The sequence below is a fragment of the Harpegnathos saltator genome, unplaced genomic scaffold (assembly GCF_003227715.2).
Source record: "Harpegnathos saltator strain DR-91 unplaced genomic scaffold, Hsal_v8.6 scaffold10, whole genome shotgun sequence".
Lineage (NCBI taxonomy): Eukaryota > Metazoa > Arthropoda > Insecta > Hymenoptera > Formicidae > Harpegnathos > Harpegnathos saltator.
The window spans coordinates 1,246,903-1,266,609 of record NW_020229873.1 but is presented as its reverse complement, the minus strand read 5'-3'; the positions used below and the strand labels follow the sequence as shown (position 1 = coordinate 1,266,609).

The 19,707-nt window shown below is 48.7% G+C and overlaps 1 protein-coding gene across 15 annotated transcripts in view; it reads left to right on the top strand.

Moving 5' to 3' along the window:
* The window catches only part of LOC105190174 (ELAV-like protein 3), a 51,245-nt gene extending 34,151 nt beyond the window's left edge, over positions 1-17,094 (top strand). For 5 of the 15 annotated variants that reach the window (XM_025297528.1, XM_025297520.1, XM_011152739.3 and 2 more), the window contains 7 exons: positions 1,858-1,961; positions 2,608-2,761; positions 4,975-5,013; positions 6,965-7,223; positions 10,746-10,787; positions 12,634-12,636; positions 14,756-17,094. In XM_025297528.1, coding sequence (XP_025153313.1) covers positions 1,858-1,961; positions 2,608-2,761; positions 4,975-5,013; positions 6,965-7,223; positions 10,746-10,787; positions 12,634-12,636; positions 14,756-15,080 — 926 coding nt within the window. In that variant the 3' untranslated portion in view covers positions 15,081-17,094. The remainder of the gene's footprint in view (positions 1-1,857; positions 1,962-2,607; positions 2,762-4,974; positions 5,014-6,964; positions 7,224-10,745; positions 10,788-12,633; positions 12,637-14,755) is intronic. The other 10 variants (XM_011152741.3, XM_025297543.1, XM_011152742.3 and 7 more) reach the window with 10 other exon arrangements.
* The last annotated feature ends 2,613 nt before the right edge of the window (positions 17,095-19,707 follow it).

The window sequence follows — 19,707 nt, the reverse complement described above, 5'->3', positions numbered from 1 at the left end:
GCGCGATCGAAGCGCGATGGACATCGCGCTGACAAAAAAGGAAAAGAAAGAACCGAGGGAAAGCAAAGGGGAGAAGTTTCGTCGCGCGATTTTGTTAGAATTACAGCCAACGGCCGGTGGATACGGTGGAAGAAGAAAAGTCGCACTCTCTTTCTCGACGCGAAGGGACCTTCGCTTCGCTTCGGGGCGGAGGTCTCTCTCGTCGTCGCGCGTTTATGTAAGCGCGAGGCCTACGCGAATCTCCTCCGGTGATGAAACATTTCGCGCGACCTATCCCCGTCGGCCTGTAATCCGTGCGTGCATAATTTAGCGTAATTCGGCGGTGGTAGCCGCCGTACGTGTACCGTACGTGTGCGCCGGGTATATGTTCTCTCCGTGCAGTGGCGGCGAGCACGTGTATAGACGTTGCGGCGCTATTTCGAGCGCGAAGAGAGCGGGGGCGGCGTTTGGTTTGAAGATTTGCCGCTTTATGCTCGACCTCAGCTCGGCAGAATCACAGTACCGTATCGCGTCGTATCCCGCGGTAAACGCCGTGCCGTCTCGCGCGTTTCGGCAAAATTCTCTCTCTCTCTCTCTCTCTCATCTCCCGCTGAAGATCGCACAGGGCCGGTTGTTGTTGTTGTTGTTGTTGTTCCAAACCTCTTGGTAAGTTAATTTAATTTGCCTTAATTAATTACCTTACCTTACCTTACCTTGATTAATTTAGCAGTTGACTGCTGCCTCAATCGTATGTCTTGTCTTCGTCTGTCGTCGAGTCGAAGGAAAAATAAAGATAAACATATGATTTCACTTATCGGTTAACTTAGCAAGAAGCTCGTCGAACAACCTCGGCACCCCGGTACCGCGGCGATTTGAATTCTACTTCTCCTCTTATCCCTTCTACCGCTTCTTCGAACGGCTGATGTGTACATCGATCTGCTGAAATTCTCAAGCTTATCGCGACCGAGAGAGAAAAGTTGTCTCGCGCCCGTTGTCGATACGAAAAGTATGAGCGGAGCTGGTTGAGATGCTGAAAAATTGGGTAAGGATCATAGCCGGTCCGCGGATTCGGCTATTTCGGTGTCGAGACGCTCGACACACGAAAGAGAAAGAGAGCGATTTTATCTTCTCAGCGGAGGCGAAAAATACTCGAGCACGTACATTCTGGTAGTTCCGGTGCTTTAGGCATTTCGCCAAGTGGCTCGTTGATATATTTGCCACCAGTGCCATTCATAAAATTGATTCCGCCGCGTATCGGGGATATTAAAGTTGGCATTATGCGGCCACTATTTCCTCAATATTAGACAATAGGACACGCGTACAGACGCGAGCTGGAGCGCGTTAAAGGAAACATTTAAACGGGAGCAGAAGAGCTTCCGAGACGCGAGTCGGGTGCGTTGCAGTTTGCGTTACACAAACGCGTTTGCGAGCGCGATTCGTACGCGTGTGTTGGTCTCGAGATCACGCGGAATGAAAGCGCGTGAAAATCCGCTCGAAGCGACGGTGGAAAAATCGTCCTGCGAAGTCCAGAGATATAGCGCTGAAATGATTAAAGCGTATTTTAAAGGTGGGAACATGTTTAAATATATATTTCACTCGACTCGCGGAGTGGATTTTCTTAATCCGTACGAATAAATGATATCCGACAGTCCGAGGAAAATTTATTCTCACGACGATATGGAGTGCGATGGACGATCAACTCTCGAATGAAAATGTTCACTCGACGGTGCAGAGTGAGGCATTTCATTCGAGAGCAGAATGCCTTCGAAGCGCCCGGCTCTGCAACCCGTTCATCGTCAATAACGGCGAAACGACATACCGTCGACATCGTCGTCGTCGTCGTATGATATTCATTGGGACACGCCGCTCTGTTTGTAGGTCAGAGTTTGGGTTACGGTTTCGTCAACTATCACCGGCCTGAAGATGCTGAAAAGGCTATAAGCACGCTCAATGGTCTCCGTCTACAGAACAAAACGATCAAGGTCAGTAGCATGTGTTAGCGCCAACCTTTTCGAAATTCCTCGTGCAGTGTCGAGCGAGGCTCCTCTCGCTGAAATTTCTCGAGTCTCTCGACAAGTTACTGCATTTCGGCACAATTACATGCTTCCGAGGGGATATTCGGTCGACTCTCGTCGCGTTAATTTTTATGACGTAACACGGGGAAAGATATGTTACTCCGGTGGGGATTAGCGTTTGACAATTTTAATCCTCGATATTGGAGCGACCGATAATCTATTTCCGAGCAGAACTCGGAGCTACATTGTAAAGCGCGCGATTCGATTTCTAGAATGCTAAATGCATCTACGCGAGCGTGTAACGCGGCAGTGCAACAATATAAATAGGCTGGCCTGGATTCGGGCGGGTTTTATCGCACAGGCGAGAATAAAGCGATGATTATCGCGCGCGCGCGCGCGCGGAGGCGTGTGTTTTTCCTTTTTTCTTGTCTTTTTCTCCTTCCATTCTCGCAATGACGCATGTGAGACATGTCCCGGTGACATTTGGTCGTTTCCTCATTTTGGCCGATCCGATCGATCCGATCGTCGAGAGAGAGACTAAAATTACCGCAAGACTTGTACGTATCCTTGTCTCTTCATTTCATTGGGTCTCGTTTTGCTTCATTATTTTCAGGTATCGTACGCAAGACCGAGCAGCGAGGCGATCAAAGGCGCGAATCTCTATGTAAGCGGCTTGCCGAAGAATATGGCGCAGCAGGATCTGGAGAATCTCTTTAGTCCTTACGGCAGAATCATCACGTCGCGAATACTGTGCGACAACATCACCGGTAAGTCCTGTGAATCGTCCGTGTTGCGATTTTTTCCGCGAGCTTGCCGCGGCGAAGGTTTCCGTCGTGGTCGTCGACGTGAAAGAAAGAAAAGACGGCACGTTTGCGATTCTCGCTACTCGAGACCACTTTGTTTTCTCGCAAACGAGAATTCGACGAATCGTCGTAACGAAAAGAAATAAGGGGAAAGAATAAAAGAAAAGAGAAAAAAATCGTTCGAAATATCTCCGGGGTGTGTGGAGTTGGTTCGAAGTTGTAAACCTCTCTCTCTCTCTTTCTCTCTCTCTCTCTCTCTCTCTCTCTCTCTCTCTCTCTCTCTCTCTCTTGTTGGAAACTCGCTTCGACTCGCGGCGAGGCGAGACTTTTCGCAATCTCGTAGATGAAATCGTGATCCCCAGAAGGGAGCGTACTCTCACTCACGAGACAACAACGCCACGATCGGAAGCCTCCGATAAAAATCTCAAGCGAGACTCGATTGCGAGCGATCAGATCAGATGCGTAGGCCATGGGGCGTTAGAAAGCATCGTCTCTGTGTAGGGTGGGTCGGTGCGCCACGAAAACGAGATGATATAATAACAGGCGAACGCGCGGCAAATAGTACAATGTGAACACACACACACACACACACACGTACACACACGATGCGACTCTCGATCGATAGCGATGATAAAGCGACACACGGCTGCAAACATTCGTGCAAAAGTACAAAGATCTAAACGAGATACGCCGTCGTCGTCGCGTCAGTTCTACTACCGTTTCGTCGCGTTTCCTCCCGTCGCGCGCGTGCGCGCGCGCGCGCGCGCGCGGAAACTTGGTTCTCCAAGAGACACCTTTCGACGACGATGACGATGATGAGAATTTTCAGTTCACTCGCGCTTTCAGTTCACTTCACCCTTTCTCCGAGCTGGATTTTCTTTGTCGCGTCCTTGGTTTATCCGTTGCGAATGCTCTCCTACCCCGGCTATCCAGCCCAGTTGCACGCATAAAAAGCCCCTCATGGCCTCCGCCACGATCTTGATTTCGTTTCGCTTCCTTCCGCGCGCCTCACGACTCACCTCTCTTCTCCGACACACCGAGCAACCAAGCAACCAACCCCCGCAACACACTCCAACTGGCACTTGTCGTCGTTGCCAGTCTTATCCCGCGTCGCGGCTGCTCCCCCACACGTTATCGTTATCGTCCCGTTTACTCCAGTCCCCCCTCCTTGCCACCAACCCTCCTCAGGAACACACCGACTTGCTTGCTTTGTTTTTGTTCGAGACGGATTTACGTTTCAGTTGACATTGCTTGTTTCGTCCTCCCCTCCCTCCCCCCCTCGCACGAGCGAATACACGTGCGATCACACGCCGAAAATTATCCCTTTCCTCCCCCTCACCCTTTGGCGCTCACGCTTTTTCTACGATTAAGGAGAGAGACCAGAAGAAGTAGCGTAATTTATACACGAAGTTCGCTCGCCCCTTATTCGCCTCGCTGGTAAGTTTATGTTTTACTTCGCGACGGTCATCATCCACCGCCCCTTGTCGCGATGCGCGAGACGTCATTAGCCGCGGAAAAAGCAACGACGGGTAGAACCGACGACTCGCTTCTTGAGCGACGCAGTAGTCGAAACGGAATAAAAGAGCGCGAGTAAAATCTGTCGTTTGAAATTCGTATAGATTTATTAGTTTTTTTTTTTCCTTCTTCTTTCTGTCTTCTTTTTATTTTGTAAACCCCGTAGTCTTATGATTTTTGGGTGCCACGTTCACTGGACACTTTCGAGCATGAGTTATTTTCCGAGCACTCCTTGCCAGGAATTTACTCCCTGCAAGCTACAAGAGGATATCAGTTGGAAAGTGTACGTTTGTAGTGTAGACTCGTAGTAGAAAATGAAACAGAGATTCCGCGATTGTCGCGTTTGATTCCTGTCATTCTCTCTCTCTCTCTCTCTCTCTCTCTTCAGAGCATGACTCGTGGACACGATTTTTCGAGGTTGAACGGACGCGAGATTGATGTCGTTGTTTTCAGTTTGCGTTGTCCCCGCGTTTCTCCCCTAGTTAGCGCAAATCGACCCCCGCTTCTTTGATTTTCACTCGCGAGAACACGTTCCATATCGTTTTTGTCTTTTCCCTCCCGCCACCCCCCCCCCCAATTTGCCGACGAATCAGGGGCGAGCGAATCGCGGGGTGCTGCCAGTTGGATTTTAACGAGATATGGTTTTTTTCGTTTCTGTTTAGTACGACAGTTTGTGACCGGCGGCGGAGACAATTTGCCCGGTACGTAACTCACAAATCTCTTTTTTCTTTTTCCTCATTACGCGCTCTTCAGCTGAACGAAAAAAGAAAGGAAAAGAAAAGAAAAAAAAAAGAACCAAATGAGAAGCAGCCGTTTTCCGGAATGATGCGCGCGCCTCGTCTGCGACCTCGTTTGTCGTGCGTCCGCGTCGCGTCGTCCGCCTCGTCGCCCGCGATATCGCCGTCTCGATGGTTGTTAATAAAACAGGAACGCAGAAGTTATACGAATGCCGATTTCCTCCCGCCGGCGCGGGCGGCCGGTAATCGAGCGGAATCGCGCGCGCACGCGGAATCGAAAATCGATTCGACGCGAAGTACCGCGAAGCGGGACCTCGTCACCTTGAACGAAGTCCGCGTTTGCGGGTTATTGACGGTGACGTTTTGTCCAAATTAATCGCAAACGCGCGAGACCAATGGCGACACACTCGATGAGAGAAGAAGACCCGTTTCTCAGTGACAGTTTCGAGCCGCGCGACGAACGTTACTCGCTCTACTCGACTCGCGTTAGAAAATTATCGCAGGATTTCTAGAGTCTCGAGAGAATTGATCACACCGCGAGTCGGCCGCGCCGAAAATTCGAGGCTCGCTAACGAGGTTTTACGGCGATCGGTACGAGGAGAAAATGAGGAGCTGGAGGATGAAAAGGTGCATCTCTGGTAAATCGGACCTGGCGCGCGCCATCGTTCAGTGTTTCTTCCCCGAGCGCCACTTTTGTTTCTTTACGCTTTTTGTCATTCGTTATTGATTATGATTTGCCATTACGATCTCTCGATTCTACTGACATTTACGTGCGTACACGCGATCGAATGTACTCGCTTTGTTTTTTATTACTGTCTCTCTCTCTCTCTCTCTCTCTCTCTCTCTCTCTCTCTCTCTCTCTCTCTCTCTCTCTCTCTCTCTCTCTCTCTCACTCTTTTTTTCTCTCTCTCTCTCTCTCTCTCTCTCTCTTTCACTCTTTTTTACTCTCTCTCTCTCTCTCTCTCTCTCTTTTTCTCTTTATTTCTCATTCTTTTTCTCTCTTGTTTTTATTTCTGTTTTACCCGTTATTAGTCAATCAGCAACGCGATTGAATATCCAATCCGCGGGATACATCCACGGGCAAAGTAGAAAATCGAAAGAAAGACAAAAAGACGTCCACTCGACAACGCGTTGTCAGTGTGTTAGTAAAGAAACGAATCTGCGCGCACCGAACCACTCGCTCTTCAGCGACTCTGCGATCTTTCTCCTGTAAGGAGCTTAACAAACCTCTCTCGCCTCGCGCGGACGCGGGGGCGTCCATGTAAATTGCATTTTTCCGCGGTAACGAGAGATCCAATATTCGCATCTGCGACGAATCGTCGCTGCGTCGCATCAATGCGCGCCGAGAACACGTTCCGTTGCAATTTACGTCGGCGGTATTGGCGGCGATATTACGAAATATCCGCTGCCGGCGGAGCCGGCATGATAGTTGACGTAAGTTGTGTGAGAATAATTGAGTGGTCGTGAAAAGCAAAGTTGAAAGTTTCTTTTCTCAGCAGCAGCAGCAGCAGCAGTAGTAGTAGTAGTCGCTCTCATTGCTTTGTTGTTTATCATTCATGATAACATAGAGAATCAAGGGAACTGGGGAGGAGGGGGGGAGGGGCAGAAAAGAAGAAGAAAAGAAACAGAAACTTGAGATCAACTTTGTTTCGTCGTCTCTCTCGTGCATTCCTCCCTCCGCGATTTTGCCCACTCTCTCGCTTAGCGAACTGAACCGAATCGAACCGAAAGAAAGAAAGACGCGCGAAGATCAATCGTGATCCCGATCGAGGCCGCACGCAGTCTGAGCAGACAAAAGAGCAGAAAAAGAAAAGAAAACGCTGCGTCGCGCGCGCGTCGCGAACGGCGGCGCCGCCGCAATCTCGCAATAACGAGTGTGATCTTGTGTGTTTCGCCGACGTCGGCGCCTCGACAGGCCTGTCAAAGGGTGTCGGCTTCATAAGGTTCGACCAGCGCGTCGAGGCCGAGCGGGCGATTCAGGAGCTGAACGGCACCATACCGAAGGGCTCGTCCGAGCCGATCACCGTCAAATTCGCCAACAATCCCAGCAACAACAACAAGGCGATACCGCCATTGGCCGCCTATCTCGCACCACAGGCGACTCGTCGCTTCGGCGGGCCGATCCACCACCCAACCGGCCGCTTCAGGTACATTCCACTGTCGCCACTATCCAGGTACCTACTCGCCTCTACTCGCTCTACCCAAGGATTCTTTCTCTCTCTCTCTCTCTCTCTCTCTCTCTCTCTAAAACTTTCTACTCTCTCCTCTTCATCTCTTTCTCTGGGTCTTTCTCTCTTTCATCTCTCTATCACTTCCTCTACGTCTCTTTCTCTTCCCGCTTCTTCTTCTTCTTCTTCTTTTTTTTCCTGCTCTACCTTTGCTGATTGTTATCAAGCTTGGAGCCATGAGACACCGGCGACTCGATCACGTCGCCGAGGACGGTGCGACCGAGCCGCTCGTGTACCGGCGTGGCTTTGAAGTCGACGTGAGAGAGATGCGCGATCAATTAACGTGATTATTAATGTGGATATCGACGTCTGTGCGACGAATCGGTATGTCGCGTTCGCGCTGTTTGAACTGAAGCATCGCGTTGACCGCATGCTACTGTCTCTTCTCTTCCAGTTTTGTTTACTCTTTTCCTTTTCTCTCTCTCTCTCTCTCTCTCTCTCTCTCTCCTATTGGTCGGTTCTCTTGTAATATTTTATAGCTGTGAGTTGACTTCTCTCTGTCGAGTTCTTTTCTTGTCCGTGGATCTTTCCTTGTTCATCCGTGTATCAATCCATTTGTCTGTTATCTCTCCAGCTGTCTACATCTATCTATTTCTCTATCTCTCTTACTACTATTTATCTCTCTCCTTCTCTCTTTCTCTCTTTTTCTCTTTCTCGACACACACACACACACACACACACACACACACACACACACACACACATACACACACAGGCAGGCACGTGCAAACATGAATACTCGATTAGATCGATTGATCGTCCGTACACATATCGTCTCACTGTGATTGCTAGCTTTTTGTTAGAAAAATTGATATTTTTGTCACGGGCGAAAATTAATATTTCTACGGAGAAAATAGTGTGAAACGTCACACTTGAAATCCGTCATTTATTTCCGGACAGATTTTTTTACAATCGGACAGTAAAGGAAAAAGTACGAAAACAAGGCAACACGTAATAACGGTCTGTAATTACGTATATAGCGTGTCAATTTGAGACAAAATAAGCAGAAGTAATCAGCACACGTTCGTTGATCGGTCGATCAGTCGGTCTCAAACGATTCTTAACATACATCGTGCGAATTATTCGGTACAGAGCTCCTTCTTCGGTATCATCTGTATGATGTGCATCAACACGTCCATTCCTTATCTTGTGTCTCTGTGTGCGCTCTATTACTTTCCGATAATGTTGCTCGGACATTCGCGTTACCTTCCGCGATAAAACGTTACTCCATTTTTTTCACTCGGTATAAATGGAAAAACAATCTTTTTTTTTCTTTTTCGAAATATGGTTTCTACTTTTATTTTATCTTTCCTTTCATGACATTTCCTCGCGTTCGCACAATCGTCATAGATACGTGTTTGCCACTTTCGACCTTGCCAAGTTACCTTGCTGTCGTCATTCAGTGACCTAAAGATGGAAAGCGAAAAACGTGGGACGCAAACGAGGGGAAGTTTGCGAGCCGATGGAAAACATTTCGGAACTGTAATTTGCGCGAAGACCCGGCGGTAACTTTGTTTTAGATGAAAAGTCCGGCGATCGATATTTTTCCATTAAACTTGCATATTGACGAAACAGCCTACCAAGGGCGATTCGATCGGATAGCTCCATGACCTTAAGGAATAATAGATCCATCTTCGGTGTAACTTCACGCGACACCGAGAAACGTCGCTTGGCCCTCTTGCATTATTTGCGCCCGTGGCTTTGCCTTCCCTCAATCCATCGCGCGTATCGCTATCTGATTTTCGCTGTCCCTCTTCCTCCTCTCGTCCTCGTCCTCTCCTTTAGAGCCAACGATCAGCAGAGATCTCACGAGACGAGTATGAGCACAGTCTAAGATATCTACTGACTTTACACACGAGACGCAGGAACGCTCGACGATGAGAGTACGCGTTCGATTTCAGGGAGATCAAACTGATCCTTGGCCGTTCTCGAAATATGGAGGAGCAAGGAGCACACACACACACACACACACACACACGACAGTCCTGCGTCCTGTGTTCGATACTTGTCCTCAAGCACACAGTATCACTTGGATCGATCGGTGTGTGCGTGTGTGTAGTGTAAAATTACGTAGAATCGTTTTCCCTTGACAGTCGAGACACGCCTGATGACAAGTATACGTCCTATTAAAATCCTGGGCTATCGCGGCGACGCGCGCGCGCGCACACACACACACATACATAGCTCCCATGTCTCTTTCATTTCGAGCCATTGCGATCACGATGCTCGCCATCGAGGGCGATCTAGCTACACATGTGATAATACGCTGCACACACACACACACACATGCACACACGTACACACATACACTCGAACAAACTTCGCGATTTCGCTGACGCGAAAAAAGACAGTACACACGCACAATACATCTTCATTAGTCGCACCTGTCACGGTCCGTTTGTCCGTGTTCGGTCTCGAGAGGTAGAGCGCCGCGCCGAAAAAAAATCTCTCGGTGAGACCCGCCTGACCGACGTCCGATTGTTTGGTTCTTTTAACAAGTACAAAGCGTTAACCGAGTGTAGACGCGCTTCGCTACCGCTTTGTCTCTCTCATTATCCCCCTTTCTCCCTTACGGCGGAGTGGCGATGACAGTTGTTAAGCTGTCAGCGTTGAAGGACACCGCGCACCTTTGTGCGACGACGAAGACTTGAGATTTCGAGGCGGATCGAACAGTATTGTTGCATTTTCATGCGGTTGCGCGGTAACGTCCGCGAAAGCGTCTGAAAGCGCGCACCACTCGAAATCGCACCTGCTCGAAGTCGACGTTGTCCGCGTATCGTCTGAGGGCGGAACCTCGATCGAAGCAGTGCCGGGCTTCCTCCACTTCGTTGACGATCTTCAATGTTTCAGCTCTTTCCTGTATATCATATACACGTCATGTTACATACGTTTTCTTGATTTATGAGTATGATTTGGAGACACAAGTATCGATTTGTTATACCGCTTCTCTTTATTGTGTCTTTTACGTTGATGATTAAAGGTGTTGTATCTAACAATCTCAGCAACGGTTATGCCACTGCCGCGAGGATAATCCCATTTTGCTTCCCTCCTCGGCAGGGAACCGAAGCGGTCCGCGCGAAGAGAGAAAGAAGAAGGAGTAGAGGTGAACCTCGCGTCGAGATCGTTTGTTTTATATGCGATGTAATCGATCTGTAATCGAGCGTGAATTTTTTTTCCTGCAAACTGCATCGCGATTCTTCGACAGTGCGAACGTTGCGTAACATTCGGTGCGTCGCACTTCGCCATCGTTAAGAATCAACGATGTCGAGGAAAACCGCTTCGCTTCTCCGAGTCTCTCGCAATGCATCCCCATGATTTCGTTTACCGGGTAAATACGCACCGCTACGTAGAGGGTAGAGAACCGGAAATACAATGATTGGCACAGGAAAAGCGCCCGACTTATCCCGACTTTGGCTCGATCCCGGAGTATCTCTCTTCTTACGTTGTTCTTTTTGTGTTTTGTTTTAGCACTGGCAAGGCCATGCTTGCCATTAACAAAGGCTTACAGAGGTCAGTATTTTTTTCGTTACTACCACTACGTTCCTCCTGATTTCCGTTTAATTATTCCGTTGTGTGGCTTCGTTTTCGCTCTCTCTTACACTCTCACTCTCATTTTCTCATTCTATCTCTCTCCCCCCCTCTCTCTCTCTCTCCCTCTCTCTCTCTCTCTCTCTCTCTCTCTCTCTCTCTCTCTCTCTCTCTCTCCCTCTCTCTCTCTCTCTCTCTCTCTCTCTCTCTCTCTCTCTCTCTACCTTTCTCCATCTCGTATGTTTCTCTCCTTTCTTCGACTCGTTACGAATTCGACATTTAAATATCGCGAAATAATTTGTTCCTGTTGAGACAACGCGACAGGGAAGAAAAGATTGCTCATGATTTTTGTATCATTCGTAATTGTTGTCTCTCGATCTTGTTGGCTCGTCTTCACTGGTTCTCGCGCGACCGATTGTTCTCCGTGACGTAAGAGAGACACGTTGCTGATTTATTCCAGGCAATCATAAATTTCGTAACGGGACCCCGTTTTGTCACCACACTTGCATTCTTCACGCCTTTTCGCTTTGGTTCGATTTATTTGTGCAGACACACAGTGGTAGATATATCGATGTCACGTATATTATTATATTATTATTGAATTTGTTTTCGCAAAACAAGCCTCCTTGGTTCCTCCGTTCTGTCACTTGTTTAAACATAGCGCTACTTGCAACTCGCTCTTCTTTTAACGACGAACAAACTGCGACACGACACGACACTTGCGCAGCGGCGACGGTTTACATTATAGAATATATCCTAGAGATCTCTGCTGTTCTCTACACGTTCGTACACAACGCGCGACCGCAGAACGTCGGTTATTTGACGGTACATGTTGCGAGCGGTGGAATTGGCAACCCCCGTGAGAAAATGTGCTGTGCGAGCACATGTTTCGTACGATTACCTGTCGCGCCCTGTCGACTGTCGCTGTGAAATACCTCGCGTACTTAAAAACGCCCGAATTCAATGTCTTTGTGTGATCTCGAGGAACGGTCAGCTACGCGCATATATGCCGCATTCTGCAATCTCTGTCGAGAAATACCCCGCTACTTTCTCGATCTCTCTTTCGCAATCTCTACCTAAAACATCTCCCGACTTTCACGCGAAATTTCAAATAAACGCGAACCGATGACTCTTTACTCTCCCCCGCCCGGAATGTACGTCTCCCCCGAATTCTCCGTGTACATACGAAGAGTTAGCCGGATGCAGACACTCGTACAAGTATACATGTGTGTACATAACGCTTAGTGAGCTGCGAGATAGACTCGCGCGCAAGCAACGTGATGTTACCACCCCCATCCCTCCCCCCTCATTTTCTCGTCCTCACGACTCCATCGTTTCTTCTTTTCTCTCTTTTCTTTTTCCTCTCTCTCTCTCTCTCTCTCTCTCTCTCTCTCTCTCTCTCTCTCTCTCTCTCTCTCTCTCTTTCGCCCCCCTCACACAGCACACCGACACACGTGTACACGCACGCACGCATACACAAATGTACACGAAAAGCCGCACGACTCACGCACACGCGCGCGAAATTAATTAGACGTGTGCACGCGGTTTTGCAAACACCCGATGCACACGTCTCCGCGTGCACGTGTAAAAAATATATATATATACACACACACACACACAAACACACACACACACACACACATGCACACACAACCACGAGAATATACGGAGACATACGTACTGTACACAGACACACGTACACGTTTACTTTTTCGCGGTAATACGGAACAACGTTCGTGACGAATGCATACGTAATTACTGTGGCCTCGGCATTATACTGAGTACTCACCGAGATGTGCCCTGTTTTAACGCGGCTTGTGACGTCAAGTAGGTACGTAGAGATATTTTTACATCTGTAAATACTCCCCCCTCTCACTCAGGTGCCGTCGTGCGGGACGTGTACCGTATACAATTGCCTACCTCTTCCTCGCAAATTCTCTCGCTTGACGGTTCTGAAGCGCGGTATTAATGTGTCCGATCTCAATTAATACGATCCACGATCGATCACGCTTCGTGATTCTCTTTCGACGGAGTAAAGCGTCACATCCAAGGAGTCGGCTTGTGTTTTTCGAGAGACACGTTCTGTACCTATGTGTGCGATCTTGTCGTCTAGCTGTGCATGCGAATGTGTATGAATGCGAAGTAACAACGAATATACCATCGCGCGCGTCTCTGTTCTTCTCTCCCGGCAGATGCTGTATTTTTCGTTGCTGCACCTTCCCGGCGGAAACGCATGTATCGATTTATGTTGTGATAATAAGGAGTTGTGATAATAAGTGTTTTTTCTTTTTTTTTGTTTTTTCCTTCCCTTCTCGTGTGTTCAGCTCGTGCGATGTGTATTTGTGAATCTTTATCTCTCACTGCCCGAAATGTACGAAGGGGGTGTAGTCTTTCCCTTTGTTGAAAAAAAAAAACAGATTGTATTCTTGTGTGATCTTACCGTTTGATTTTTGTTATGCTTCTCCTTGTTACATTTACATTTTGTCTATCTCTCTCTCTCTCGATATTAACCGTTACTATCTATTTTATGTAGCAAAACTCGCGATATTTGTAGATAAAGATTTGCGAACAGTTGCCTAGTGTCTTGTTTTTTATTATTCGCAGGATGCGTTGAAAAGGATAAATTCGGCGAAGCTTCGGTATAAAACAGAACACACTTGCGTTTTTTAACGCATCCTGTAAATTCGATTACAATAGTCTAATCTCTCTGTCTCTTTCTCTCGTATTATATGCGACGATAGTAAGGATATATTTTCCTTTTGTAGAGCGACAAACGATGGCGTGTGAATCGGAGCTTTTCTACTTTCATTTCCTGCGCTAAGATACTGTGTGTGTTTATTTAATTGACAAATTTACCGTATTTAATATACTGGCATTAACACCCGCGTACCTTGTGTGTGTGTGTGTGTGTGTGTGTGTGTGTGTGTGTATATGTATGTCGCATGTGCCTTTTTTTTTTTTTAGTGTATACTTTGGATGCACAGAAGAAATTTGCACGCTGTCGTTACATCACTTACTATTACCGTCATTATCTCGTGCATTAAGTTACACGGCGCAAGGTGTGTCGGTTCTTGTGTAGTCTTTGATATGTTACCGCACATTTTCTGCTATACAGTGTCTCGTCGTATAAGTGTCTGCGAGATTTACGTATCTGTGATCTAATGAGAAGATTCGACCGATTCGCAATTGGCGCGAAATAAATTTTCATATCGATACCTGTATATGTGTATAATATATAATCGCATCACGCTATATAACACGTTCAATCTCATTGGGATTGCGATATACTGTGCGAGTAGCGTATAACGTAAAACCTTATTTAGACATACTCTCCACTCAGAAAGGCAGAATAGTTCCAGCAGGTATAATTATAGCCCGAACGATGCTCAAACGTTCTCTTCCGTGACGAGACGTGAGAACGATAATAAGATATAAAATAAGAGCGCGGTATATTTTTAAAGCTCTCACCGTCACTTAGAATGTGCCTTTTGTCGTTCTCAGTTCTCGGGATGCCGCAAAACATTCGTATGCAGCAGGATTAAAAAAAAAAAAGAAGAAAATAAAGGAAAGAAAAATACGGAGACGAGCGCGAGTAAAATGGCGATTGTGGCATAAATTGTAAAAATTGCCTAGATTACGCGGAACAAAATGTATCGCTCTGCCAAGTTCGAATGTCTGGAAAACATTGTGTGTACGTTGAATGCTAAACAAAAAGAAAAAAAAGAAACGCTGAAAATAGAGAAAGACAACGAACGCGAGTTTCTGAGCTGCTGGGAGCGGCGACAGCTTGACGTTTCAGCATCGTTCCTATCCTCCTCCGGAGTGCGTAGTGAGTCCGCGATTCGTCCGCCACCACTCCACCACCACCTCTTCCTTCTCCCTCACACCTAGCCTTATGCCGTTGAATGCGACGATATCCATTTAATGACCGATGCGACGTCGTGTTTCAGGTACAGTCCGTTGGCGGGTGACCTCCTCGCAAACTCCATGCTGCCAGGTAACACGATGAACGGCGCCGGCTGGTGCATCTTCGTGTACAACCTCGCGCCCGAGACAGAGGAGAACGTGCTGTGGCAGCTGTTCGGGCCTTTCGGCGCCGTCCAGTCGGTCAAGGTTATACGTGACCTACAGACGAACAAGTGCAAGGGCTTCGGCTTCGTGACGATGACCAACTACGAGGAGGCGGTGGTGGCTATACAGAGCCTGAACGGCTACACCTTGGGCAACCGTGTGCTCCAGGTCAGCTTCAAGACGAACAAGAGCAAGACGGCGTAGGACGAGCAACAGGCGGCAGCGGCGGCGGTGGCTGCGGCTGCGGCTGCGGCCGTGGCGGCGGACGCGGCGGCGGTAGCGGCGCCTTACCATCATCGTCGTCATCGGCTGCTACGTACCGCGGTGGTGCAGCTACCGGTGCCGATGCCGGGTCACTTCTACAACAAGAGGGGACCCGGTCAGGTGCCGGGCGCGAATCCCGCCAACAGCATCAGCAACAGTCACCACGGCGGCGGAGGCGGTAACGGCATTCTCCACGGTGCCAAGGGCCAACGGCAGCCGTTTCTCCAGCGCCTACCGTCGCGCATACACGATCTCACTCGGGCGATTGAAATAGCCGTCTCGGGAGCGGCGAACCCGGTGCAACAGCAGCAGCAGCAGCAGCAGCAGCAACAGCGTCAGCATGCGCAAGCCAAGCAGCAGACCTCCCTCAAGAGCAAGCCCAACAACAACCGTCAGGCCGGCGGCAAGAAGCTCCAGCAGAGCGAGAAAGCGTAGTTGCGAGGAGTGATTGTGTGTATGTGTGTGCGTGCGTGTGTATGTGCACGTGGCGAGTATGTATGAGAGAGAAAGAAAGGACAAGATGAAGTGTATGAATGTGCGTGTATGTGCGAGAGAGAGAAAGGGAGGGAGAGAGAGAGAGAGAAAGAGGATAAATGGGAAAATGCAAACAAGGAAAGAATACATGGAAGATAATAACGAGAGAAAACTATGTGCGAAAGAGAGAGAGAGAAAGAGTGTGTGTGTGTGTGTGTGTGTGTGTGTGTGAAAAAATTAATAAAAGAGGTTGATAAGAAGGTGGTGGGTGTTGAGTCGTTCGACTGTGTCCGATAACATAACTGCACGACTGAAGCTTGCTGACACGTGCTGAAAACTCGAATTTCCCTCGATTGGGGGGGGGGAGGGGTTGGGGGATAAGGTGGGCGGTAGAAAAACATGCGACATTATTAAATGCGCGCGAGTCACAATCGCGTCGCCCTTTCTGTCTCCTTTCGTTCTCGAGTCGGCACTCGCCTCACCCTCGCATGTTTCCGTCCTCACGTTCGACCGTGGTCGAGGACGCGACGTAGTGACACAGCGGGAATCTGAGACACCCTCGGCGTTCTCGTTGATGCTGACATTTAGTCCAACAAAATCGGACAAAGAGAAACGAGCGGTCGAATCGAGTTCGTGGTAAAAGGATGTCGAGAACGAACGAATATCGCCTGGGAAAGTATCATTTGTCACCGCTCTTCCGGACGTCATCGACGCACGAAGACGGTACGAGGGTGCGAAGACTCAGTCGGCGAGTCGGCGACAGGACGACGGAAGGGGGCAGAGAGGGGAGACACGATGAAACTCGTGTTTTTAGGATTTACGCGGCTCGCGCACAGTGACCGATCGCGGGTCCTGTACATACATATTACCGATTTATATGTATATGTACGTGGGGACGCTCGTGGGCCACGTGATGCCCGTTCGTGCGAACGTTTCCCGCAAGATCGGAACGGCAAAGATTGGGAGAGCCCTAAGGGCTCAAGTAGAGGACAGGGGGCGGCGGCGAACAGGCCGACAGCAGGGAGCGAGCACATTTATAGAGGGGAGCGAAGGAACTTTCCTCCGTTAATAGGTGTGACGATGGCGTCGAGAGCCTCCGCCGGCACTTTCGGCCGATCTTCTTTTTTTTCTACTTAACGTACATCCATGAGACCGGGTTAGTCACGACGATATCGGGCTGTGAGACTGATTCACACGTATACACACATACACACACACACACGTATACACATACGTGCACACCGGTACACGTTCTTACTATATGGACACACAACACGCTCACACACATGTATACATACACGTGCATACACACTCATACACATGCACGTACAACTATAGAAGAACGATCAACATAAAAAAAAATGCGCGGCGTTAAGAACGGCGGGCTGTCGTGGAAGAATAATGTGTTGCATCGGACCTCTCGAGACGACGCGCTTACGCGAGACAACTCGTCGCGGGGAACACGTGGATCACGTGACCGCACCCTCGCGCTTCCTGGTCGCGAGCGAGATGTGAGAGAAAGGGTGAGAAAAAGAGCGGGTGGGAGAGAGTGAAAGAGAGCGTAAGAAAGGGGTGAGGAAGACAGAGAGGGGGAGTATTAAAAGAAAACTCAGACCCACACACACAGTGCTTAGTAGTAGATGGTTATACATACTCGTTTTATGCATAAGTTTTAGAGAGTATTAGCGTCGTGTGTATGAGAACGAGAGAAAGGTGTGTGAGAGAGAGAGAGAGAACGAGAGAGAGAGAGAGAGAGGTGGGAGAAGAACGAGAGAAAATGCGATGAGGATATTTGAATGTATGAAGAAAGCAAGAGAGAGAGAATGAGAGTTGAGGAAGAGACGCAACGTATTTCGCATACACTATGAACGGTATTGGGGGACCGTTTGACATACCAAAGGTATTACTAATTAATTAAATACTGAATTAATCGCGACCAAGACGTTACGAATGGGCAAGGGCCAGACCGGATATTTCGTACGATGATGACACGTGGAGTCGAAACATCGCGAGAAAGAAAGAAAGAGAGAGAGAGAGAGAGAAAGAGAAAAAGAAAAAGAGTATTCGGGCAGGGCTCGCACTCACGATTTTTCGAACGACCACGAGGAGAACGAGGAGAAAGAGGGGGAGAAAGGGAAAGAGAGGCAGAACGGACGTCTCTCACACAGTGCGCGAACATGGTATACTTAACTTACTAGTTGGATTAAGATGCTACCGTTCGAACACGGGCATCCAGAGACGCGTATATTTATTCCCGGAGGAGATGCTCCGCGGGCGGCGCAGGTGAAGAGAATCGAGCAGATCGATAGAAACGGGGAGAAAGCGACAACAGGAGAACTCGGTCCGCGATCGCGTCGCGCGATACGGCGTGAAATTAACAAAAAAAAGAAAGGGGGGAAAAGATATAAAATTTATTAAAGCGTTATTATAGCATTATATATAGTTGGCGCGCTAGGCGGCACGCGCTATTTATTGTAGCTTTCAGCCTCGGGCACGCTCGATCGTCCCGTCGGCGATTCAGGAAACATTGACTCGTCATCGTGACGAACATCGGGTACGCGGCGACGCGCGTTGACGTGGCTATTTTTTCCTTTTTTTCTTCTTATTTTTTTCGTCACTTTTCTAAGTAAGGGACGTACTTAGGTGTGTAGTTGACAAAAGAGAAAAAGAAACAAAAGAATGCGCTTTCGGAAGGCCAGTCTGACTCTCGACAGTTTCCCCCCGCGAGGGCACACCGTCTGAGAGAATATTTTACGACTCACGATTACGCGGCTTCTTCGCGACCCTTCCTTTTGTAAACGGATTTTTGCGGAAAGAATCGAGCGAGAGGGACTTGAGGCGGATCAAGAGAGAGAGAGAGAGAGAGAGAGAGCGCGCGCGCGATTATTTCAGCCGATGGGAATCCGGAGAGGAGAGCGCGCTTCCTCATTCTTCTCGTGCGCGTAATTAATCGCGAGACATCATCATGTGCGACTTTACGCTTCTTCATTGTTGATCGATATATTGCACGATTTTTTTTCGCGACAAGAAGATTCGTCAAAATTATCAATACGGTATACGGAGAGGAACACAGGGAGCAACGGCCGCGTGTTGTTCCGTGAAACGGAGCAGAAGGACGACAAATACTCTCTCTCCCCCGCTGTTCACGGAACAACGCTGGTTGTTGAACATTTTCGCGGAACACTTTATTCGCTCGCCCTCGGGAGAGCCTGAAGTCATGCGGAAGGGCGTCGCGAGATCCTCGCGTTCCTGCATGTACTTCGAGGACGGTGTGCACGGGTAATGTGATACAGATTAATAGAGCTAATTCAACGTTCGATCTCAAGTCAGGTTTAAGGAATCACGCAATCTAGTCTTACGTGCAACTTAACAACCGCGTTGTCGGTGTGATCACGCGCTTGCGTAATCCCCCCTCCCTCTGCCCGCCTCCCAAAAAGAAAAAGAGGAGAGAGAGAGAGAGAGAAGGATACCGTGCCAGGATAGCGAACATATATCACCGGGAGGGGGGAGAGAAGCGGCGTATACTTACGTGCTTAATCTTACTCGTCGTATTAACGAGGTGACGTCGGTTAAGCGAAACACGACGCGAGAGCAAGCGAACGGCGTCTCTCTCACGCTAATTTGCACCGCGCGACATCTCGATCGAGATCTGTCGCACTTTTCGGAGGAAGAACAACGACGACGCCGATGAGTCTCGGTCCGCGTCACTTTTCGTGAGAAATGGCGACTCGACGATCCGAGTCGAGAGATCGATGAATGCGAAACCGAGCGTGAGAGAGTGAGAGAGTGAGAGAGAGAGAGAGAAAGAGAGAGAGAGAGAGAGAAAGAAAGAGAGAAAGGGCGGATCGCGCGGATTACTTAATTAGCGAGTGAGGCGACACTCGATTAAGAGTAGCTTTAGTCAAGGAAACCAAAAAAGGATTACGTATGTAATTGTCATATATAGTGTACCTATTTGTATCTAGTCTGGGGAGTCGACGGAGTGGCGTGGACGAAGCTGTGCGTTTCTCGCTAGGGTCCATCCCGCGGCTCCTGTCCTATCTCCCAGCGTCGCGTTTTTCTTTTCTTTTTTTTTCCTTTTATTGCTCCATAT